The following is a 26,440-nucleotide window of genomic DNA, read 5'->3' as shown; positions in this document are numbered from 1 at the left end:
GAAGCAAATCTATTAAACTCAATGGAAATTTTAAGAAAGGGGCCTTTTCATGAATCTGCATTGTACTGGTAATTCATTTTCTTTATCAGAGCACATTTAAGCAAAACAGATGTTGTCAGCTTGAAATGACTCTGAAAGATTTTGAATCTATTTCAACTGATTCTGTTTATTTACATCTTACCAGAGTAAGCGTAGCTAAAAATGTGAAGTTGACAAAATAAAAATAAACTGACTCCCACTGTGTTATGAGGTATGCACACGAAATTTATGCCAGCAATTGTTTCACTTTTTACCTGGAAAAAAAAGGAGTTTCTCAGTAAGACATAGCCTTTTTTTAAAAAGGGAGATTGAACTCACAGAACAGCATGTGTCAGGAAAGTTGCACCAATTTCACTTACAATTAGAGCAAAAATCTCTCATCATTTAAACACCGTCACAGGACCAGTACAACACCCTCCACCCACACCCTGTCCCAAAAAGGCTGTGATGGATTGTTCAGTTTAACAGAGAACTGCTTTTATAGTTGCAGACGGGAATGCACGCACCCGGTCCTCCCTCCTGTCCTCCGCCCCTTCCTTTCCCCTCTTTCTCTCTACTTTCAACATTGGCAACAAAGATAAAGGCCCCCAAGCCCCTTTGTTCTGCGGACCCAAGTGTGAGTGTACTTGTATGTGTGCATGGATGTATGTGGATGTATGAGCTTGAGCAAGAAGTGTGCATGTGTGCGCGTGTGTGTATGTGTGCTCCTGCAAATATGCAGCCTGTGGATCAGCCAAAAGCAGCAGCAAGGTAAATGGGGTGTGAAAGTCTCAGGATTATTAAGAATTAACAGGAGCAGCTTAATAAATCACCCGACAGCAGCGCGCATTTGTGTGTGTGTTTGTGTGTGTGTAGGTGTGTGTCTGTGTGTGGGAGCATATCAAATGGACCTCCTAAAACTATGCCCTGCACTCATGCTGCTCCTACTTATGCACATGTGCTCAGGGCATCTCTCCAAATGTCATGTGCGAAGTAGTGAATTTGGGGCCTCCCCTATTAGTCTCAAACCAGCAAATGAAACCGCAGTCTTGTGTTATTGCAGCATTTCTCACAGGTTGGACATTAACAGGAAGAGTGGTTTAAGATGTATTAGGCAAACAATGTGTGATGAGGGATCACACACATGCACACAGACTTTCACTTTCAGAGTGGACTGATTTCATTCATCAGTACAGTGCAGAACCATGCCGTATGTTCTAACTGAAAAATTATTCTAAAAGAGACAAAACTGGATGAAGGAGTATGATTAGCTTCTATTGTTCTGGTTACTGTTTTCTATTATTTGACCTTATTTACTGACATTATTTTACAAATACATGCGTATTAGCATGTTTAACAAGTTTCTCCTACAAAAACTGCACAAGTGACAGTTTAATAACATAATTTGTGCCACTGTTGACTCAAAATGATATGTTATAAGATATTAACTGGTGTTGTTCTGTCTTCCTTCTATTGTTTTGTCCTTCATCCTTCCTCCCTTCCTTCCATCCTTTCTATTGTTTATTTATTTATTTATTTTCATTCTACTGTCATTACTTTCTTTCTCCCTTCCTTTGTCCCTTCTCTTGTTCCTTTCTTAACTTCTTTTTTGCTTCTTTCCTTCCCTCCTTCCCTCCTGTTTCCTGCCTTCTATCATTCTTTCCTTGCTTCCTTTGTTTCTTTTGGTGTTCCAACCCTCCTTTCTTTCTTCTACTTTCCTTCCATCCTTCATTCCTTCCCTCCCTCCTTTCCTTCCCTCCTTTCTCTTTTCTTTTTTTCCTTCTTTCTTTGTAGAGATGAAGCATAATCAGAACAATATGGTTTACATGCCCAGTTCATTGCTGTTTGGAAATTACATTACATTGTAAGACTGGGCTGTTTTTGATTACAAGTCACGGCAGTTGCTAAGAAGATAAGTTTGGGAAGCAGGTAAAACAAGATGATGTAAGACAAGGTGGAGACGAGGAAGCAAAGAACAAATGAGACGGACCAGAAGAACCAAAAATCCAGAACAATAAAGAGAAGGCAAGTTCACTTGGTATTTTATTCTACTCTTTAGAATAACAATACTGGCAGAACTACTTAACAAGCCAAGTGCCGCAGGGAAATATAGAGGCCAGGACTGTTTCTTTGCGACAAAGTTCAGACTCATTATTTCCCTTTTCTGCAGTCATTCCATTTTAAAGAGGCCTTCTGTGTGCTAATGATAGTCTTATAAAGAGGCCCAGAGGGAAGCAAGTCAGAGATATGGATTTATGGATTTATGCCTGCTTTGGACACAGGCTTTGATCAGAGCACATTGATCTGCAGAGATTTACACCACGGCAACTCAATAAAACTCCTTTGCTTTTTCACAGAAGTGTCGGCCACTTTAGAGCCATTTGTCAAAGACAACTGCAAATCCAGAATCGGTAAAAAGACTCTCAGGAGAAGCCTGCTCTCTTATGAAATGTAACTAAAAATTGTTGTGTTCTGTGAAACATCATGCTTCTGAAAAAGTAAGTGCTTCATAGATTAATATTCTCCAAGAACCAGGGTAACATATAATTATCAAAATAGCACCTGGTAATTCAATTCTCTTCAGTTTGTCGTGGAACTTACTGCGTGTCACCACCCCCTCCAGCCTGATGATGTTAGGGTGGTCAAACTGTCCCATGATTGATGCCTCAGAAAGGAAGTCCCGCCTCTGTTTGTCTGTATATCCACCTTTGAGAGTTTTGATGGCCACGCAGATCTCCTTTTTGCTGGGCAACTTCAAGCGACCACTGCAGACTTCTCCAAATTCACCTAAAGATAAAATAAAGGCAAGTTTTATGTATGACATCTATGACATTGCCATGAAAAGCATTTTGGAGTGAATATGGCTAACTTAACTAGCTCTCTTGTACCAGAGTACATGATCAGCAGTAAAACCACAAAGACAGGTTGCATGCTGATACTCTTTAAACCTACGGCTAGGTCAGCTTCACCACTGAGAGCCCAGCATCTAGCATAGCATGAGTCAGAACATTCTGACTGCTCTGATGTACAACAGAGGTTCAGATGCTGTTTAAGGTGTTACAACATATGTTTTTTACAGCTGCCTGTCAGTGATTCATCCAGAAAAAGCTGCAGATCATGAAGGATCTTAAAATTTCCATCTGTAATAACTTAACTCCAATTAATCAGGAAATGCTTTGGTTGATGTTGGACAAAAAACAACATTTCCTGATTAATGCATAGCGTGTATCCATAGCCAAAATAACAAAGTGAATAGACAGCAATACAACTTTTCAGCTTCATTTATATGTCAAATTAAAACACAAAATTACTTAACATCCACTGGGGGAGAGCTCAATTAGCATTCTTCGCTGGTGAGGGGATGCATGAATTTCAGTTACTACTTGTAAGTATGTGCATGCAATGGGGAGCTATGCAGAAGGTACTGTAAGTTTTGTAGGTATGCTGGCCACTTCAAAGGCAGTCCTGGAGACAGAGTTTTGGCTGGACTGCAGAAGATGAGGGGTGTGTGTATATGTGTGTATATATATATATGTGTGTGTGTGTGTGTGTGTGTGCGTGTGTGTGTGTGTACTGAATGTAAGTGGGTGTTTGAACATAACGTACATGCATGCTGAGCGTGCTCAAGAATGGTGATGTCAGAACTAAGATATGCAGATCTCACTCTTCATCCAGTAGAATCATGTCCCATAGCTGCTCTGGATCAGAGAGCATGGGTCAAATCCTGAACTTGAAGCAATGGCATCTGGAAGGACTTAAGCCTGAATAATCATAACCTTTCTAAATACCCAGACCATCCCTGTTCTTTCCTTCTCTGCTTTGCACCTCTTGTCCTGAGCAGTGGACAGGCAAGTCAAGCCAACGCACCTTTTTATGTGGTCACTCAGTAAAGAAGATCTTCGTCTAATAAGGCTTGATTAGGGACACTCGTTCCTTTCCTGTTATGAGTAGAGCTAGGTATCTCACTTTGATGTTAAAGTCTAACCCATGTAAGCAGAGTGGAGCATGTGTTTCATGTCTTTTAACACACAATCACCGATTGGCAAGAGGATCAAAGTCCCTTTAACGTGTTTAATGAAGACAGATGGAGTTGAGGCAGGAATCGAGAAAGAGAAGGTATGTTGTATATTGTTCAGAGTGCTTATGTGGCTTTATAAAAATCACACAGATGGGTGGCAGGGTGCATTGAAGCTGACGGACAAAAATGTTTACATCATGGCTGGAGCTTTAATGTTCACCTCTGGTGTTCGGTACACATTTTATGAAGTTAAAATAGATTAGCAAGAGCAGGCCAAAGTCCCCTTTCTTCTCCTCTCATCTCACATTTGGATCTGCAAATTTATGGTTTTCTCATATAAGGTTTCTGGCTTTTATCTGAAAATCTTTCAGGGATTTTCTGTCCATCTTTCTAAAATTAAACTGCTCTGAACTACTAAGTTGCTTTTCAAAAGTAATCACCCTGTCAACTTGTCATTTTATTTATATTGTCCAGAACATGTTCTCAAAGTTGCACTCTCCCTTCTTTGTGTTACTATGGAAGAACACATACACAAGAACACAATACACTTTGAATCAGCTATGCACTGTACACATTAAAAATGTATAGTACAGTATAGACTTTTCTGCTGTAAATCGACTATGGGTTAAGGTATTACTCAGCTAATACTGGTTTAGAATGACGATAAATTGGAGCTACTCTTCATCTATTTGCATCATGTTTCACTGCTGTTTCACTTTTCATGCCTCAAACATCAAATTGCATGTATTTAATAATATTAATGAATTATGGACATTAGTTTATGTGCATTTCTTGCAAATGGTCATGCAGATTTGAAGAAGTTAATGCTTGTGTAAAATCAAAATGACAGCCACAATGAACTGTGCACAAACGTGTACCACATTCTTTATTATATTAAAAGAGAACAGCTGATTTTATTTTTTATATGTGGTTTTAATATATAAACAGTTATCTCCTATGTACCATTGCAGCCCTGTGAAAATCATTGTGCTTTGTGTCTGCTATCTATGAAAAATATATTGTGGTTAGCACTGCAGAGTGTGAGTCCAGTGTATACTCAGGTAATAGACTCTCAGGCTGTCCTGACAGTTTTACAGTGTGAAGGGCTGGTGGGACTCTGGAGACCAGTCTGCTGTTATGTGCTGTGTGCTTTAGTCTCCATCTATTCTGACTGCACTCGACATGAATCATAATGCATTACCCTCCCGTCTACACTCCTGCTCAAGTTATCAGGGAGTACATGAGTGGAGAGGAAAAGAGGAAACAAGGCTTCAATTACTATTGCAATTACTGTACATCGGGAGTTACGAACTGGAGCATAAGCTATGGAAAATGGAAAGAAAAAATAAAGGAAGGAAAGAAAGGGTTAAAGGAGACATGAACCAACTGAAGGTTTTCTCATTTCACCACCTTTCCCTCCATCCTAGGTGAGGGCTGGAAAGAAGAGACATCAAGCTGGGGCATAGAATGCTTTTTCATTCCCGGCTGTGCAGCATGACGCATAGATAACTAGCTCACTGCTATGAAAATATAGATGTATAGGAGCTCTGTATATACTCCATTTTCCTTAAAGTGGTTGTGCACTTGGTTTGTCTTTGTCATTTAAATAGAGCATGAAAGAATGCCAAAGTAAAAGGAAGTAACTGATACGAAAGTGGGAAAAGTCTTTTTGATTTCCCTTTTTTTATGTATCCCACCAAGCTCTTTTTGATTATTGTTTTGAAAATATTAGAAATGACAGGAATTTTTTGCAAAGTTGCAAAACCTATATTTAATCTATATAAGCAGCAGCATCTAGCCATACTTTTTCCTTTGCCTATTCTCACCTGCTCCCACCACTTTATCTATGGCAATGCAGGAGGCATCCAGTTCCTTGGCAAATTCGTGCACAGCCTGGCTCGGGTCCTCATATGTGTGGGGGTCCACATAGGTTCTGATCCCTGGCAGACGCACTGCAGCAGCACAGGAAAGTTGCATTGGTTACCAACTAGTTAAAAACTCCAAAAATAGCACAGCTTACAGTAAAATTGCACTTTCAGTGGAGTCTAGGAAACACACAGCGTGGAAAAAAGATCCAACTAACCCTGCACAATGAAACCAAAACCATGAAGATGATATAGTCCTGAGTATTTCAATGATTGAATTTTAGGGAAGAATTTCCCTCAAGGAGCAGGCAGGGCTGAGATTTTCTCACTTAATATATTATGCATTAAAGCAACAGTCACTTATCAAATGGATATGAAGACACTTTTAGCTGTTTTAATGGAAAGAGTTTTTTTTGTTTTTTTTTAACAATTCCCTCTTTTCTCTTTCCCCAGAGAGTCTCCCTTATTGAGATTTGATGGAGGAACAATAACACAAAGAGGAATTATACCCTTCATAACACATCAAGTTTAAGAAACACTATGTTTCAGAGATATGTTTTATTTTATGATAAACTTGAAAACGAAGGGAAGATATGTAACACAGCTGTATTTTAGTAGTCCCTGTGTGTTAAAATTTATGCTCTGGGTTTGACTCATCCAAACTACTCATGAAGCAGTGGGCAGATGCTCTTCAGTACCTGAGGAATTCTAGAGGCCTAGGTCAGATTTAAAGGTAGGACTATTTCAAATAAATAACATCTCGTAAAGACAGGAAGAGAGAAGAAACAAGGAATAAAGGGATGAGGAAGTATCATGAAAAGAAAATTAAATTACTATTTATTTAGTACTGACTCTAATAGTAGAAACAATATCAAGAAACTTTTTATTTGGAAAGTAGAAACTAAAGCGCAGATTTAGCCACTTCATTTGACTGGTTTGGAAAACAGTGTTATTTTGTTCTCCTTTTAAATGAAGCCTCAAGTATTCGTTTCTAAATGGGCCAAAAAACATGGTCATAACATGGTCTTGTTTGATTATTGTCTTCTCGTATGAAAAAACAAAGATATATCCAAACTTAAAGGGGAAATCCACTTCAAGCGTTGACATATCTACTCTAAAACAACCGCTATTGGTCAAAAGGTTCTCAGAAGGGCATGCAAATTCAAATAACATCCCTCAAATTATCTTTTATGTAACTAGCTAGTTCTATCTGTATTCAGTGACTAGTAAAGTACGGCAAGGAGAGACAGAGCCAATTCTCAGATAAACAAAGTCCAGTACTTACAGTGTCCATTGCCAAAATGCAGTCTTTTTTCATCAGGATGTTTGGATTTGCTCCGGCAACAAAACCTGCCAATGCAAACAGAGAAAGACCAGAAGTAGTGCCACATCTCCAATAAAAATTTGCCCACAAGCCCAGCCCAAACGCTACCAAGATCCATGTGTGCATACTTATGTCTGTGTGTATATACTTCTGGCTCTTATAACCCAAAAGAGTATCAGTAAGTCTTATAATGTGATGTGGATTTATACTCTTTCCAAAACCTGCTGACCACCAACTTCAGCCGCGCTCACATTGGCATTCAAACACCCGTGTTGTGCATGAACGCACTGAAAAGATTCCATTTATTGAAGATGCTCATGTTTTTTGATTGAGTGGCAACTAAGCCAAGAGCAACCTCAGCTGAAGTGTGTATAGATCTGGACTTTAAAGGACCATACAGGCTATCAGAATGTGTACTTCTTGAGAAAGCTGACGAAGCTGTTCTAAAATGAACTTCTTTGAACAAATTTAGAACACGTTCTCAAATATTTAATGAATAATGATAGCATGACAATTACAAGGAATCATCAACAAGGTTAAAACACCTTGTAAACCACAGCGGTAAAAGTTCCTTTGGTTATTAACTGGTGTTTTTTAATTTGCCCTCTTTTATGGCACATCATTTAACGTGTTTCTTCTAAGCTTTTGAAAGTACATTTTTGAAAAGTTCACACAGAATCAACTGAAAGGAGAGAGTACAGATGGTGTGACTAAAGGAGACAATGCTCAAGGCGAGAATCCAGGCAAGTGATTGGTGGACAGACCTGCTAATCAGGACGTAGAGAAGCACAGTGAGCAGGATGATGGCTACGGCAGAAGAAATGGCAATCAAAACAACCTGGCTGCTTTCACTTGAGATAGAGAAGGCTGCTGAAAGACAGAAAGAAACAACTAATAAGCAGTGCTAACTTTGTTTTGTTAACATTACAGCACATCACAATACGCACTTCAATTACCTGCTAGTCCTATTCCAACGTACTGCATGCACATCAAGAATAAATATACCTTTGATTCAATAAGATATTCTATTTAGTTCCCACAAGAGCAGGTAAAGGTGATTCAGCTCACTCTAGAGACACTTACACATATTTGGCAGCAAAATTGATATAAACAATAATGTGCTTTCACAGCTTTTATCCCATGGAACAGTAACAGCTAAACGAAACAACTTAGGCGTGTAACAGAGACAAAGTAAAGCAAAAATCTTGGGCAGTATTTTCACATTTTCCCCAAAGCACTTGCATGTTTGCTGCAATAAAAAAATGTGATGGTTGAATTCACTTCTGAAATTCTGCCAAAGTTACTGCATGAATATCTAAATTTCACCAACAGCAAGAAAGGAAAGAAAATTGTTCTTGTCAGCGAACATGTTTGAAACAGCTGCTACACAACTGGACATAAGGTCTTCTAACAAAAAAAATTAACATGCACACATCCTGCCAGAGAGGTTTCATAACCCCACAATTCAAAATAAAAAATTGTATGCAAAAGGCTAATGGACTATCATATAATTTCATTTCATTTTAATCTCTAGTGCGCTTACAGTCAGGGCTGGTCTCGAACTGGAAAGTGGGGCTGCTGGCTCCATATCCTGCTGCGGTACGGGCTCTGATTTGAAGCAAGTAGGCAGTGTTGGGCTTCAAACCATTCAGGGTCACATTACAACCTCGAGCACGGAGGATTGTGTAGCTGGTCTCCTGCTCCTCCTGTAGAAAAAAGAGAACAAAGAAGCAGGATGACAGATGAGAAATCAAATTGTTTTGAGGAATTAAATATTTATTTAATATACTGATTTAGTACTATGTAATTTATAGACGCAGTAGTGTAAACTAATAATAAAAACAATGTGTGTGTGTATATATATATATATATATATATATATATATATATATATATATATATATATATATATATGTAAAGTTTTCCATAGTAGAATCATGTATCTCTGTTTTTGTACTGATGCAAATGCGTAAACATCCCAGACAGTTTGATAGCATTCTTGCAAATCTGATAGATTATGCCCTTTATGTTTTATGACTTCTCTCCTACTGATCTCCACTGATAAAACAACAAGAGGATTTACACACCAGGTCTGTATTCAACACATTGTTTCCAGATGTGGAAGGAAAAGAAAAAAGAGAGAAAAAAACAAACTGAAAGAAAAGAGATGGCAGAGAAAAAGTGGGAAGGTGGAAAGTAGCACTCTATGAAATTAATTAACACTGAGTACATCTTACAGAGGTACAAAACAAGATCTTATTGTATAACAGAATACACACGCACACGGTTCTGTATTTTATAGCCTTCAACTGTCCTGAGTAAAATTTGCTGGATTTGTCCATGCCCACAGAGGACTGCAGGCACATTATTGCTGACCCAGTTCTGGTATAAAACAAACTTTGGATTAAGAGGAAAACCGCACAAGGCCACTTGTTAATATTAATGACAACCTATTAGGGATGACTTCAGCAATCCTAAAAATGAGCTACATGTTTTGCAATGTACCCAATGTTATAAAATTCCTGACACTGTCATATTCTCTTTTTTCAAAGACCCTGGCATGTAAAAATTCAGTCCCCCGAAGAAACTTAATGCTTATTAATGGACTAGATCAGAGTTTTATGGTGCACAAAGCTTTTTAAAACGGGCATGTGTGTGAGGCAGTAACTGATACACCAGACCTGCACTGGAACAACCCTTCATCACAGCTATAAATCTCTTACAGCTTGTCATTGTTCAAGACAGCATGTCATCCCCTGAAAATCATACACAGGTGTGGCACAAGTATCTTTGTGTGTGTGTGTGTATATATATATATATATATGTGTGTGTGTGTGTGTGTGTGTGTGTGTGTGACTGTGGACTTTTTATTCTGTGCATGAGCCTCCATGTACTCTTTTGTGTGTTGAACACCAGAACGCTGTAAGGATTTAATATGGTCTCAGTGCTGAATTGTGCTTTGATAACATAAACAAAGCTGCAGTAAATTATAGCTTAAAACACACACAAGACACAGAGGCAAAAACATACAGATGCTAAGATGGGTGATGTACAGCAGAAGTCTTGTGAATTGTTTTAGTAAAAATCCCTTTTGTCTAAGACTAAATAAACAGCCTAAATTAATTTGATCTGGAGTTCTCTCTCGGATCTCGGCTCTCGGCTCTTTAGATTATAGTGATAAAACACGCAAAAATAATTAGCAAAGTGTATTCGCACAAATTCGATTTCCACAAAGTGCACTAGGAACTGTCTTATCGGTCTGCCCTTTAGCTTGTTTAACGGACACGGAGAGCATGGAGCTACTATGGGATTTCCAAAAGATGAAACACCTCTCTTCTTCTGGGAAGCCTTCTAGTTTAGATTATTACGAAGATTACGAAGATTATTACGAAACCTCCCCATCCCCAAATATGGGACATAAAATGTGCAGCCCTTCCAATTCAGACATTCTGACCCATCAGTTTTACAAGTGTGCTAGCGAGAGCAAAGGGAGTAAAGCCAGAGGTAGAAAACTGGTTAGCTGTGGTTCATTTAATTATAATGAGCTGGCTTGTTTGTCTGGTATAACCCTTCCCATGTATAGTGATCTATTGAGGCCTCTCTTTAATGTTTTTTTTTTTTTTTACTTTTCAGAACAGTTCTATGTTGACACAATATTTGCGATATTTTTTACAGCTCTGGGTTTTATTTTGTTTGTTTTTGTTAGGTTTTGGCTGCTGTAGCACAGCAATCTAAACTTTGGGGATTTAAAAAAAAGTATCGCTCTTTTTATTATTATTTTGCCATTGCCATTCTGCAATAAAACACTTTTTTTGTATCCAGTGCTTTTTTTCACTTATGTTATATAAAATTTCACATCTGTTGAATACTGGATATCAAAGGAATATGATTAATTTTAATCAAGCTGCGAACACTATACTTAGTGCCTTAGCTTCACGTGGTTTCATCTTGAAGTAACGTGGTCTATTAAGTTTACACGTCTGGAAAATACAGATTTTTATCAGTTAGCAGAAAATACGCTGCAATTTGGTGCATTAGGAAGGCCAATAATCACAGGATTTAGAGCGGTAGCCCACAATATGAGATGAAATGACTTGTGACAAATAACATTTTTGTTTTGCCTCACATTAACATCCCAGTAGAGAATTCCTGTTTATCCAGATTTTACTAGTGAAATATGGTATGGTCCAAAATTAAACTATGAAGTGTTTATATAAAACAGTATTTGATTTTATCACCCAACAAAAACAACAAGGCTGTAATTTTAGAACTTTCCTTTTTGGTTTCAGGAAATATGTTGGTCCACTGAGGATCGATTACTCTATGCACTATATGCTTGGCATTTTTTGATATGACTGCAGTTTGGACAGTGACAGATGCTGGGCTGGAGTCGCTGGTAAATTTCTACTGGATTACTGAATTCTTCTCACTGCAAATGTCTGTTTTACACTTGTTTAAATCCAGACAGGAAACCACAGCAAAAAAAAAAAAAAAAAAGTGCGGCTGTTGATGTAAACCTGAACATCACTTTCTTGGTAAAAGCTCTCTCTCTTTTAATCTCTTTAATCTTAGTCTGTTTTTGTGTTCTGTTTCACCATCCTGTTTATGTCTATGTGCAATTATATCTGTGTGTCTGTGCATGTGTCTCTAAAAGCCTCTTTCTGTCTCATAAGTGAGTCACGGTGTGGTCTTGGTGTGGGGAATTTGTGTTCCAGTGTTTCTCCTTCTGTGGCCTTTATCCTTGGCATGCTAGTTGCCCTCAGTGTCCCTGTGCCTACAACAAGAAGAGGCCTGTGTCTGGCATTCGTCTTAGGATCTACCATGGTTCTCCAAGTTCGCTCTTCTGCGTGGAAGAGCCTTTTGTCAGGGGTTTAAAATCCCTGGGTATGTATGTCTAGTGAGGAGAATCCTATGGGAACTTGCTTTGTGGGTATGCGTGTTTGTGTCTCCAGCACTTCCTGAAAGATAATGCGGTTACCAAGCAAAATACCCAGAAGGCTTTATTACAAAATGCTTTACTTTAGCTCCACCTTCATATTTTTCCTGTCCTTTTTGAACGAGCGTGCATTGGTGATAAGTGAGCATGCGTGTGCAATTGGAAAACCACAGCTGAGAACAAGACCTGCAGTGAGCTCTGACCCAGCATCACTCATTAACTTTTCCTCTCACTGTTTTCCGGCCTTGTTTTAACATCTTAGGTAGGGATGGCTGAGCAGAGACCAGAGTTTAGAGAGGAAACAGCTTCTGTCAGCCTACTAATCAAGAGATTAGGGGCCACTGTTGGCATTCAAGCAAACTGATCTGGGGCACACACGCACACCTATACACACACAAACACACAGACACACACACTGAATCTGCCAGAGTGATTAAACTTGCATCCACGGCTAATTTCACCATCAAATGTCAGCCATAGCCCAGCATTGGTGCTGAAAGCCAGTGTAATTCGTTCTGCACTAATTTCCCTCACAGAAGAATGAGGGACCCCACAGATGCATTTACTGTCTGCCATAAAACTTGTCTCCATTAAGGAGTGGACTAGAGAGGAGGACAGCATGAGAGATGGAAGGATAGATAGAAAGAGAAGAGAAGCAAAAAGAAAGGAAGAATGTAAAAATTGTCACATGAAAAAGAAAACATGGTGGAACGGGAGGTCTTCTGATGAAGAGATTTCTTTTATTGTGAAAATAAAACATTATGCACAACATAACGACAACTACATTTTCATTTCATTTCAATTTACATTAACTTAAATTGTACCTGAAAACTCAAAACTACAACTTGCATTAGTTCGAATAACATTTACAAAGACTATAAGGTTTAGAGTTGAGTTAAATCTTATTATTTTCACAGAAATTCAGTCTACTAGGCCAGAGAATAAGTCCAGGATGTGCTTCCAAATGTTAGAGAAAGACTGATGGATATACTACATGGGCCTAAAAAGGTGGAAATGTAAGTAAACCTTTTCAGTCTATACCCCCGGTGAGAAATATTTTCAGGAAATTCAAGTGACCAGTTTTCAGGGTATTTATTTCTCTTTGATGCCTAAATTGGAGACACAGCTGGATTGAAATAATAAAATGCTAGAATCTATTCACAAGCAGCTCACGAATTACTATGCCATATGCTTTTATCTTCTGAATTTAGCATCATTCTTACCAGACGTTTAGAGAATGCTTACAATCTTCCCATCTTAGGTGTACTCCCCCAAATGAGTTAGGGTTAGATATTTTTCTCTTAGAGAGGCACATTTTATGATGCAAATGCACACAAGGAAAACTTTAACAGTGATATATGCTGTACCAACCTTTTCGTAGTATTTGATCTCATAGTCAAGGATGATACCGTTGGGTCTTTCTGGCTCCTGCCAGGACAGGGAGACACTGCTTCGAGTTGTCTTCTCCTTTTTGATCACTGCTACTGGAGAGGGAGCTGGGCAGGAGACATAGACAGTCAGAGAGTGAGTTCCGTTAGTGTAAGGTTCAGTGGAAGTTCAGTCCACAGTGTTGAATCCTGGCAATTGTCTATAGTTCCTGTTAGCCTAATTCAGTTTGCTGCTTGGTGGGGTGGCATTCTAAGGCAAAGGCCCAGGTTTGTGAGTGGAACAAGACCGTGTGAAGTAATGTACAAGAAACTGCACTGGATCAACATATCGGAATTTTCTACTGGTTTTAAATGTATCAAAATGTGTATCGATATTTGTCATTTTAAGTAAAGATTAGGACCAGTAAGATTTACATGTTTACCAAAAACAAGCAAAAGCACGATAATTTCTGCTATTTCTGATCAGAGTATAGTAGTTTGTCCTTTGTTTGTCCTCACTTATATTTAAAACACTATAAACAATTTCCTCTCTGCTGTCCTCATCCATTTTGGTTAGTCGCTTTCTCTCTCGCCAATCTTCCTCGCCAATCCTTCGCCCATGCACCGCTTTGCCTCAGGGAGTTCACATGGTCCCAATCTAGTAATTCAGCACATCTCTCCTTCTATCAAGACTCGCACCCCTCTCTCGTTCTGTGTCTCTCTCCTCACTCCCTTTCTCATTTCCCTTTTTTACTGCTCTCTAATTGCCAGGCAGCTCCAGGGCCAGCTCGGCATCTGAGGCATCAACTTTTAATTTTATTAGACCACAGGAAAAAACATGTTTGTCTTTGAAATGTTCAAGCCTTTCTTGATTGTGATTATATGGCTGCAGAATGCGTCTGAGTGTGTGTGTACGTTTACTCGTGTGTATTTCCGCGGGAAGTTATTTTTTCTCCTGTAATGAATCCAGATGGGGAGAATCTGTTTCTATACCCCCTGCTCCTCCTCTTCTCCTCTCCCTCTGGTTCTGATAGTGGGGTGAGGCTGTGCTTTTTATTGGCTCTGTGGTTTATGGTGGTAATGATTTACTGTGTCTGGGTCGCTTAGAGGCAGCTTCAAGTTCCTCTACTCCTCAGTTTCCTTTGCCTTGCTTCCCTTTCTATCTTCCTCGGCATGTCTACTGCTAAGCACTTAATTTGCTGTCACTCTGTTTTTTGTCTGAGGCATAACTGATACAGTATACCAGGCCTGTACTGGTGTTAAAAACTGTCCTTCTTTGTCATTCACTCGTAATTTGAGGGCCATGCTGCAGATATTGAAACAGTGACCTCTACAACACTGGCACACAGTTAGAAGTAATTATTATTGGAAATTAAATTAAACAAGATGCTATTCAATGGCAAAAATCATTGCCCAAATGAGAGAAAATATACAACTTTGCCTTTACTTTCTCATTGTTTAACGGCTATCATCACCAACCATATTATCATATCACTAGAGATATGCAACTAGATATTACTCTGCATCTGAATCACAGTTACTCTGTACTTAGCATAGTTATGAAATAAGTGGAGGGCAAAGGAGGCGAGAGGAGGAGAACTGTCTGACAGCACCTTGACAGCACAACCAGGACACACAGCTCCTTCCAGGGAAACACTTAATCCAGCTTTTAACAGCTTTGGCATCTATACGTGTGTGCTGGTGTGTAAGTATGTGTGTTTATTTGAGGGAAAGCATATAGACGGGTGGGGCAAGTGCACTGACATACTTAATCCTTGTAAACTCTGAGGGCTGATGGAGAGTGTGCAGCTGCAGGCTGAGATATTTGTTAAAGAGAGAGGGGATTGTAAGTGTGTATAGCCAGGACAGAGGGTATAGTACTGAGGTGTGTATGTTGTCCTTCTCGGTGTGTAAATCTGCTTGCATCTATGTGAGCACACAGATAAATGGTAAGTAAAGATGAGTTTCATTTCATCTGATTATCACTTAGGCACTAAGATGGCTTTTGATATTCTGTGGACACACAGACCTCTTAGTGTTGATAAGCCCTCTTCAAATCTAATATATATTCAGATTGCAGAGATAATCCTACTAACTAACCACACACTTACAATATAATGCTTACTAAAAATGTGCTTATTTTTTCATTTTTTTTGTCCAAATTTGTATATTTTTAATTTTGCTTTAATCTGAACTTTTGATGCATGTACACTTAATCATACGAGCAGGACAGGACACTTAAAATCTACATTTAACGCTTATCCCTATTTTGTCACTTAAAAGGCAGACACACAGCAGACTCTTTATATGGTATATGATTTATATATATCAAAGCTCCCGCATTTGTATTTGTGTGTCTAGTTTAAAAGTTTCCATAAGTACACTGTTTACTCTATGCAGTGCCTCTTTTGAGTCTCCCTCCTGGAATTCTCTGAAGCTTAAACTACATGCTGTAGTACATGCATGTTTTCTATCACAAGAAAATCAGCCTGTCACCAAGTCAGCCCAACACGACATTTCACAAAGACTGCTGCAAGTAGCAACATCTGAATCAGTTATCCAATACAATCCAACCCTCATGGTATTTCCCGTTGAGCATACCCACAGGTGTGAGGCTGTTTTTACAATTTTGGATCTGTTGTTATAATATTTAACATTTTACATTACTTGATTTTCATTTTTCTCCACACAGCTTTCCCGATTTACAGGCATGTGAATTCCAAGGGGACTACATTACTGATACTGATACTAAGAATAATCAGTACACCCTGTAACCTATGAGAGAAAGCGTCTCTTTCATTCATAAAGCAGTGGCACCAAGACTCGATATTTGCATGTAACTTTTAAAACAAGCAAAAGACTTGAAGTACTAAAGGTTTCATTGCATTTTGCTTGAAGGCATCTCTACTCTGACTCTGTTTAAATTCATTGCTCTTGCCATCTGCCTATCATCATCGATGTGATGGAGTCTGACCTTGCTGTATGACAGCTTATGAGAGAAATTCGCATCTGTCTGGTCTGTAAAAAAAATAAAAATAAACAAACTTCCAGGTGCTAAATCAACCTTCAAGGTTTAGACGAAGAGCCACACACAAAAATAGAGGAACACATTAGAAAAACTGGGTGTGGGGTTGGTTTGGGACATGACAGGTAGAAGTAAAGGAGGTCGGTAGGGTGGTGGGGGGATGTAGGGAACCACACTGCTTGAGAAAAAAAATGCTGAGCTTCCAAACACAAAGGCAAAATGTGTAGGGGAACACTGAAGGAATGGCAAAAAGAAGAAAATAAGCTGATGAACTAGACTGGGACCTTTGCGCATTCCTTGCTAGAGTCATGGATTTCTGAGGTTTGGCACTTTCTGCTGCAGCTAGATTTATTTTACCCTTGGAATTTCACGGCACTGCTTTCCTTTGCTGTCTTTTTCTTGTAAGAACTGGATGTGTGGAGAGATATTTGTATAAAAAGATTGATGGGAGTTTTAGGAGCCCATCCTCACGTTAAGAGAGTATGTTAAAAGGAGGAGTTATATTTTGGAAAAGGAGGTGGACATTCGATCCTGGTCGTTAAACAAGAGAATAGCGGCCTGGGATCGCCTTGTAAATGTCCAGGGTTGATGGTTGTAGTACATATGTTTGAGGTATATAAACCATAGGCTAGGGTATTATTTTATGAGAATATTCAGAAGCACAGGGGGAAAGGGGGTCGAAGCTCGTGTATGTTATCAACATGGTAGCTATTTTTTTATTTACACACAGTACTTGTTATTACATATATAATACACTTGTATTAAATGCACTTTTCTTCATGCATGAATTAGTCACTCCATAGTTCCCAGTCCTCAGACCAGCTAAAAATAGAGATAAGCAAAATCTTGCAACCTGCAGGAGATGACCAACCTCCTTAACCTAAGATCTGCCAGAGGCTATTTTTTCTTTGTCGTTGGAGAATGGGTCTATGTTTTTACATCAGTGATCTATCTTTTTTATTGATTATACGCAGACAACTTTCAATCAATATCCAAAATGGTTCAAAATTATTGCTGTTATTGTGTATAGTCAATCGTCTCAGCTCATATCTTTAGCTAGCCACCCATACATCATGACATCTCACCCGCTTGGTTGGTGGTGATGGTGACGGCAGCGTACTGTCTCATCTTTGGTGCCAGCGATGACACACCGTTCTGTGCTTCAATCTCAAATGTGTAGTTAGTGTGGGCTAACAAGTCGCCAACCGTCACTGTGGTGTTGTGCAGTCCCATGGCTCTTGGCAGAAAGCGAACATTGCTCCGGCAAGGTTCACAGCGCTGGGTCCCACTGCTGCTGCCATTAGCAGCAACAGCACGGCAACGTTTGCAAAGGACAGTGAAGGTGATATCCCTGCGCCCTCCGGTGTCCTCAGGCCAGCTCCATTCCAGGATAACAGAAGTCTCATTGATGGAAGAGATTACGTTCCGGGGAGCTGAAGGAGGTCCTGGTAGACAGAAGGAGATGAGGTGAGATTGAGAGGCAGGTCAATGGATTTACAGAAGGAGAGAACGCTTAGTAGCACACAAAAAACTGATTAGTATAGCATAAAAAGGCAGATTGAAAGGAAAGAACACAAAGAAAGGAAAAGTGCAGCAGCATAACAGACGGAAAGCAATATTAACATCAGTCAGTAGACTTGCATTAAACTGAATTACATTTAACAGCAAAATCATATGCTAAGTGTAGTACACAGAACATGTAACATGAACTTTAACTTTAACTATATGGTCATTTTACTTCTTTGCTGTTATGTCTTTCTCTTTGAGAATTGGAGCAGGGTTGTGAAAAATCACCCATTTATAGCTGGATTTGGTGTTTATTCTTCCTTAAACTTCCCAAAGTTTTTCCTTTTTCTTTCATAAGGAAGACAATTCACAAAAAGGCAAAAAGGAATATATATATATATATATATATATATATATATATATATATATATATATATATATGTATATATATATATATATATATATATATATATATATATTTCACAATGCATTATTTGCCTACTTGGACATCTTCATGGAAGAAAATTCTTACTATGAGTGCTATACAATGAATGAGTTGTCGTAATACTAGGGTTATGTTAATGTAAATCAGTGAATCTACTACAGTATGTATGTGTTTACATCTCACTTTCAAATTCCGTAAGAAATAAGAGGAGCATGGCACAGTCGGAGCAAGTGAGCCTGACTCACTCAGACTAACATAAAATCTGTCTTATTACAAACAGATTTCCAGATACTCATATAAAAAACTATGACTAATTACATGGGGGACATAGCAAAACTGCCAAATAGCTCAGTGGGGGAAACTGAGAAGGCAGAGGAAGGAAAAAAAAAAAGATTCAAATGGGCTTACTGGATTGTGTCTTGAGATAAAACGCTTTGTTTAGTTTGTTTTGCTGAATTTACTTCACTCCCAAACTATGCGCACTGGCTGTCTCAGTTATCTGCATCGCAGATATTTATGTGCTTGAGCCAGAGAAATCAAAAGAAAAATACAGACACGATTTGACTGCAAAGAAGTTCTGATAACTTGGATATCTGCAAGTCTCGTGAATCTAACTTTGAAAGACATGTCAAATTACATGTCAAGTTACATGATTCAAACTTTTTAACTCTAAATACAGTTACACACAAGAAGTTTCTAAAAGTCAGTCATTTAAATATCTAAATGGTAAAAACAGATCTGAAACATCAGTAAAAAAATGTACAACTAATATAACATCCACTGACCACATCAGAGTTTTGAGTCTGCATTTCAGCTTAGCTTTTACCCATATGTGCATACATGTATATGCACTGCACTGCTTGTATGCACATGCATACAGGGAAGCTAAAGTAAAAGTCAAAATGATTGAACACATCTTGACTGGCACGTGAAATCAAACACAATGTGTTAAAGCTAAAGGTGTAAAACTACTGTGGAATAAGTTTCAGTCACTTATATTTTCTTTAACTTTAACAGTTTGGTTCGTCATTGAAAATTAAATTCCTCCAAGACGTCAGTTAACTCATTTTACTTTCAGCCATTTACATGTTTGCTGTGTACTGCATCTACTGCAACTTAGAACTTCAAACTCAGAATTAACACCCATGAAAATACTCAATACTCAAATACTCAGATCAATACTCAGAGTTATGCACAAATACAGTAACAGTGGTGCCTCTGCTTTTGAACACAAATTATTTTGTTATCCTACTAAACTAATGTTTATTAATGTTACAGATGTGCTGGGCTGCGCCATTAACATTATTGTTTTATTATATATATATATATATATAGCAGCTAGCCAGTAAACGCCTTAGTTAAATGACAAATGTTATCATGTGCTATTTAATGCTTCCGTAGTGTATAAACGGGAGCATCAGTGACCTCTCAAAATCCCTCAAAGTGTTGTTCATCGTTCTGAAGGTCAGCTACCTTACCTTCTAGCAAGGCGAGGGGCTGCGTACCTGCCTTTCTGCAACTGTGCTGTGTGATAGGGTTGTGCTGATGAGCGACGATGTCGTGGATCAACAAAGATCGAAGTAAGCGCAATAGCTCATAACTCAAGGTGAATGCATGAAATCGATATCATTATTATAAGGTTCATAATAAACTTCAAATAGCACCTTCACATATAAGCAATATTTGTAAGAAAGACATGTCTGGGCATGCAGGGGCGTGCAAACACAAGTTTACACCCAGAATTCTTTATGCTTTGAAGTTAATGAGCGTGGAGCAGCTACACTAATCCATCATCAGCATCAAGTGAGAGAAAACAGAAGAAGATACTTTTGACTGCTGGATGGATTTTTAAATAACCCCATTATGTAACTTTCATTTGCAGATGCTCGCTTATCTTGTTAACTTTTTTTTCTCCACAGTGTGAAGACTGAAGGGAAGACAGATGAAATATTTAACACCTAAACAAACAAACAAACAAACAAAAAAACAGAACTGTAGTACAGCTATACTATAGGTCTAATTTATAAAACTAATAAGCCAGAAAATGTGATGAATTTAGGGCTGTTCATATAATGATATATATCGGATGACAAAACGTCTGTCGTTGCATTTTACGCTATCGTTTGTTTTGTGGTGTCGCAAATTATTATAATTATTATATTATAAAAAATGGTGGTCACTGTAGTGGCTATATTAATTTCTTAAATTTCTCTCTTTCTCTTATATTTAATATAACCACACTACAGACAGACAAGCGCTTGTTTTTATGTGTTGTCGTTATTTCCACATAAACCTTTCACAATAAAGCTCAAGATCCTGTTGAGACTTTTCAAAATAAACTGAATCACGTGAAAGATCTAGAGTATTTTCGGATGAGAAGCAAAAAAAGAGCCGTCAGGTGCTAAAAAATAAACCTTAGACTCAAACAGAACAGGCTTTTCCCCGCACCACACTGTGTAATAAATACTCACTAAATACTACCCTGCAGCAATGCTATCGGTCATCGGCAATGGCAGGGTCATGATCATGTGCAAAGTGCCTAACCCTGATGTGTGAAGTGGTCAGCTAAAGCAGGAAAAAGTGGCCCTAATCTCTAATTATTAGTCGGTCAACATTACAATACGGTTGTGGAAAAGTCAAATCAAGATGAACAGCAACATACTATAATTTTTTAACGTCATATGTAAGTGGTACTGTGCGACATGGAGGGACTGCATTGTTACATTTTAATAATAGCAATAATGCAATGTTTCATACTGAATGAAGAACAAAATAGAAACATTTTCTTCTTTTCTTCAACCTTCCCTCTGACCTTTGAAATTTTCCAAAGTCAGCTTGAAACAACCTTTATCACACCGCTAACAGTAAAAGACCTCTCCTGAGATAATCATGATCATTATCTCCTAACAACTTATCTATTCATTTTCAGCTCTAGCGTTGCTCAGTTTGTCCCAATGAGATGAAATTTGCGTAGTTGACAAGATGATGTTGAGATAATCACAACAGGGACCTGCTGTGATTGTCGTTCTAATTAGCATTCTGTCTGCGGCTGCGGGCGTTGATTTATATTTTCCACCATTCCCCACACAGTTTTTTTTCTCTTCCTAGTCCCGTTAGTAACGGATGTATCAATAATCTGACATCAGGGAATGCAGTGATTTATTGGTTTAGAGAGAATGCATTTTTGAATACTTGCAGGAGTCGTCTCCATCTGCAATCCATTTGCATGAGATGGAGGCAAAGAGATTTACACAGGAAGTGCAAAAGGTGGTAGAAAATGTGACCTTTTAAAAAAATGAGGGATTTTTATTTTCCTGTGTCCACTTATTCACTGTTTTCCCAGTGTGTTATCTCTGGAATTCCAATGTTGTGCTGAAGGTGTTTATTTTCATGGGCAAACATAGACGACTGCAAAACAATAAGTTGTTTAAAATGTCTGGAAACCTTTATATTAGTGACACAAAACACAAACTGCAACATATGAGACTCACTGACTCACTATGTGATAGGTCACCAGGAAATGTAAGTGCTATTTACACTGGAGGAAAATGCACACTTACGAGTACAGGCCATAGAAGCAGGGTCTCCCTCAGCACGGAAGTAGTTTTTCTCACAGCCACAGTGAAGAGACCCCTCATGGTGAGAGAAACTATGAGGTGGACACTTTGAGCACTCCATATTCCCGAGAGTAGATTTGTAGAAGCCTGCCCTGCACACTGAAAACAAAAACAACACACGCAGATACATGAGCATCGTGCTGAACCAGCACAGCTGTGTAATAGCTGCATTCTTCTTCAGAGCACCTTCAACAATTGCAAGTCAAAAAATGAAAGATTGGACATGTTTAATGCACTCTCTTTCTCTCTCTCTCACACACACACAAACACACAGACACAGACACACTGACACCAACAAAGTGCTGGAAGGAGACAAAATGTATATCTCCTGTTAATGTAACAGGAATCCATTGGCTGCTAGTAAAAACAATAATTCTCTGAAATGTCTTTGCATCTATTTCCTCCTCCCTTCAACTCTCAGAGGGCACAGCATGAATAATGCAGATTGTCCCCTCAGATAAAAGGGATGTTCTCTTTAAATATCTGTGGTATTAAATGTGCACTCAGCAGCTCTTTTAACTCCTACTCACCACTAATCTGTTGCAATCTGTGCAAGTAGGGTGACACTCTACCTGTGTAAAGTATATTGCATGTGAAAGTATACTGTATGTGTGTCTGTTTTTCTGTGTAGGATGGAAGATCAAGGGGGGAAGATTAAAAAAAAGACTTCCCCTTGTGTTTTTCTGTTCTTCTTCCTTTCTCAACATATTTAGTTCTACTCTACTTTATTCAGTGCTCCCCTTTTCTCCCACCACCAAAGGTTGAAACCTCTGTCAACTTATCCAAAGTTATAGTGAGATAAAAAGCATTTAGGTATACAAACTGTCTCTTTCCATGATGGTCAACTGCATTTAGAGTTCACCATCAACAGTACTGTATTTCCAAGCATGAGCGGTATCGCCACTGCCGAACCACAGTAACTGGAAATTCAAGCTCCTATAACCATTCCTCCAGTTCCTGACACAAAAATGGCAGAGATTTTATATCTTAGAATTGGAATACTGTATGAATATCCTATCCAGCTATCCATTTTCTTAAACATATCCAAGTCAAAGTCAAAGTGATTATAAAATCAATTCAGCTAAGTGTGCATAAGCTGTCTAGATGGGATGTGCTAATATGATGTTAATATAGTACGATTTTTACTTATGGCAGCTCATAGGTGTGTCTTTATGGCATGCTTTTATGGATGGATCTCTTAGGCATGTGTTTCACCAGCTCTTTGAATACAGATATTCATCATCTGTTTAGCGTAGTACTGCTTTTAATTCTTCATCTCTTACAGCTTATAAATTAAAAATAAAAAAACAAGGTCTCAGAGGACAATTTCAGTTTGTAAGTCTTTGTTTAGAAGGAAAAAATGAGCATTATGTATTCCAAGACTGAGTCCATGTGCAGAAAGATCGAGGCAAGGAAGTAATCAGGTTTAAATGTTTATTTTGTGCATTTTTCACTTTTTACGAAAAGTTTAAACCAACAGCTACTGTGTTTGTCTTTTTATGGCCATTAAGGTGTACTTGATGACCTTTTTTATTTTCTGCTGGATTTATAACCAATTGCAGTTGTAATATATGCTCCTTGTAAACCCAGTGTTGTGCACATACTCAGACAAGCTTGCACCCTGTCTCTGTCTCTTTCTCTCTCTCTCTCTCTCTCTCTCTCTCTCTCTCTCTCTCTCTCACACACACACACACACACACACACACACACACACACACACACACACACACACACACACACACACACACACACACACACACACACACCCGAGTGATTAAAGAAATAGCTAGCAGCAATAGCAGCCAGCCAGCAGAATGTGTGGGCTCAGCAGAACAGATCTGACAGATCCCAGTGGTGGACAACACACTTCTGCAAAAGCCAACACTGCTGATCCTACTGCCATATCCATCACTGACACTGCCACACCAAGGTCCCTGTGCTGCACTAAATACTACCTCTCCTCCACAATGTGGTAGTTTGTAAGAGAGGGTACATGCATGCTTGTGTGAGAGAGTAATATAATGTGAAGCTGATTCAAACACCCCAGTATGATCCTACTGATGAAAGAGCAACCCCAACACTTGCTGACACACAGAAAACAGACCACCCTGATTGGAGGACACGCCAGGAAATTACACCTGACAGCCAATCGTATAACAGAAACAGAGGAAATTGCTGGGTTAACAGAATTGTGGAATATAAAAGAGAATTATAGATAATAGGCAAGAGTTAAAACGCATTAGTCTCATACTAGCGGGAGAGACTGATTAGTCTAGCCATGAGCAGACTTTGATAGAGTATGTATGCCACTAACAATTCACCACTGGATAACACCAAACAAAGATGCATTTACCATATATACTGGCCAGCTAAATCACTGGGCTCAAGTCCAAGTAGATCTGTTTTCTTTTAGGTACTGTATTATACCAACTTCACTCAAGGGTAGAAACAAATCACTTATGCAGACACATGCATATTCATAGGAGAAGTTATTTTTCACATGTGGCAGATTTTTTTTCCAAGTCATTTATATCATAGCTTAGAGTTTTGCATGGATATTGCCAGAGAATGTAAATCAAGTTGTTCTTCCCCTGCATACATGTTAGAAATAGACAAAAAAAAAATAAGGCATGTATATATATATATATATATATATATATATATATATATATATATATATATATATATATATGTGTGTATATATATGTATATATATGTATATATATATATATATATATATATATATATATACATGTTTTTGTGGGGGGGTTTTTTAGCAAAGCTTGCTCGCACAATAAGACATTGCAAATTAGCTTGGACTATTTCCAGCTATAGATTAATACACATCTTAAGTACTTGAGCTCATTTATCAATTTCATAAATTTGTGGAACTAAAATTAAATTACTGAGTAGCTTTATTAACCTCTGCACCTACTAAATGAACTTCACATCTTCCATCCATTTATCCATTTTCTTAACTGCTACAGTGTCAGTTATGCTATGCCCCCAGAGGCGGGGCATAGGGTGTAAAGGTGGCCAGTCCATTGCAGGGCATGCTAAATGACTCTGGCGAGTCAACACTGAAGACTTTTCAACACATCTATGAAACTTATTGGATAACGAGAGAATCTTAGAGAACAAAATCTCTACTTACAGTATGAGATTTTTCATGTGTCAATGTACAGATTTTTTCATGACCACAACCATATTTTTACAACTGCTGGAAACGGATAATATAGGTCTGCCAGAATAAAAAGCCGCTCTAAAAGAGACTGATGGTAAAATCATATTTGTAACCAGGGGATTAGCTCCTCATCCAATCAGGAAGTGTTACACTGACATTCAGAGAAAAATATGAAGGTTTTCCACCATTAATTATCTTTTATTTATTCGCAGTCAATAGCGTGCAAAGGCTCTGTCACTACTCCTACAAGTACTCGTTTCTTTAACCATATAAACAGCCATTCAACTGATGGTCTTAAATACTCACGCACATAAAGGTATAACATGATGTCTTTTTACTTTCTACATATCAGCTGATGGAACAATCCTTTTACACACTTTGAAACAGCAGTTATACACGCACAGAAGTACACACATGTACACATACACAGCTGCAGAAGCCACATGACACGGTGGTTGAAAAATAACTGGGAATGCATTCTGCTCAATCAATACTCCTCTTCTTGTTTCAGCTGGTCCCTTTAGGGGTCGCCACAGCGGATCATCTGCCTCCATCTCACCCTATCCCTAGCATCCTCCTGTGTAATACAAACCCTCTGCATGTCCTCCTTCACTAAATCCATGAATCTTCTCTGTGGTCTTCCTCTTTTTGTCCTGCCAAGATCTTCAGCATCCTTTGTCGAATATATCATCTCAGCCTTTCCTGTCTAACTCTGTCTCAAAATGCATAACCTGAGCTGTGCCTCTGACATGTTCATTTCTAATTTTTTCCATACCGGTCTCTTCCAATGAAAACCTTAACATCTTTAACTCAGCTACCCTACAATTCAGCCTCCTGTCTTTTTGTTAAAGCCATCATTTCCAAACCATACATCACAGCAGGTCTAACTATTATCTTGTAAACCTTCCCTTTCACTCTTGCAGCTGTTCTTCTGCCACAAACTTCCTCTGACACTCACCTCCAGCCATTCCACTCTCTTGTTCACCTTTCTTGTGCATTGTCCATTGCTTTAAATTTGGTTGACATTGGGTATCTATTCTCATCTTATGTACATTTAATACCTCTACTTCTTGAATCTTCACTGTTACACCACTCTTCATCTCATTCAAACACATGATTTCTGCATTACTTCTAC

At 38.5% G+C, this 26,440-nt stretch overlaps 1 protein-coding gene across 4 annotated transcripts in view; it reads right to left on the bottom strand.

Moving 5' to 3' along the window:
- Positions 1-26,440, bottom strand: part of epha3 (eph receptor A3) — a 91,562-nt gene that overhangs the window by 16,424 nt on the left and 48,698 nt on the right. For 3 of the 4 annotated variants that reach the window (XM_085135319.1, XM_085135321.1, XM_085135322.1), the window contains 8 exons: positions 22,065-22,220; positions 17,639-17,998; positions 13,533-13,657; positions 8,769-8,931; positions 7,990-8,095; positions 7,187-7,251; positions 5,863-5,988; positions 2,620-2,805 (listed from right to left, as the gene is read on the bottom strand). In XM_085135319.1, coding sequence (XP_084991445.1) covers positions 2,620-2,805; positions 5,863-5,988; positions 7,187-7,251; positions 7,990-8,095; positions 8,769-8,931; positions 13,533-13,657; positions 17,639-17,998; positions 22,065-22,220 — 1,287 coding nt within the window. The remainder of the gene's footprint in view (positions 1-2,619; positions 2,806-5,862; positions 5,989-7,186; positions 7,252-7,989; positions 8,096-8,768; positions 8,932-13,532; positions 13,658-17,638; positions 17,999-22,064; positions 22,221-26,440) is intronic. The other variant, XM_085135320.1, reaches the window with a different exon arrangement.

The sequence above is a fragment of the Neolamprologus multifasciatus genome, chromosome 16, assembly GCF_963576455.1.
Source record: "Neolamprologus multifasciatus chromosome 16, fNeoMul1.2, whole genome shotgun sequence".
In the NCBI taxonomy this organism is placed as follows: Eukaryota; Metazoa; Chordata; class Actinopteri; order Cichliformes; family Cichlidae; genus Neolamprologus; species Neolamprologus multifasciatus.
This window is presented reverse-complemented; position numbering and strand designations above follow the sequence as displayed.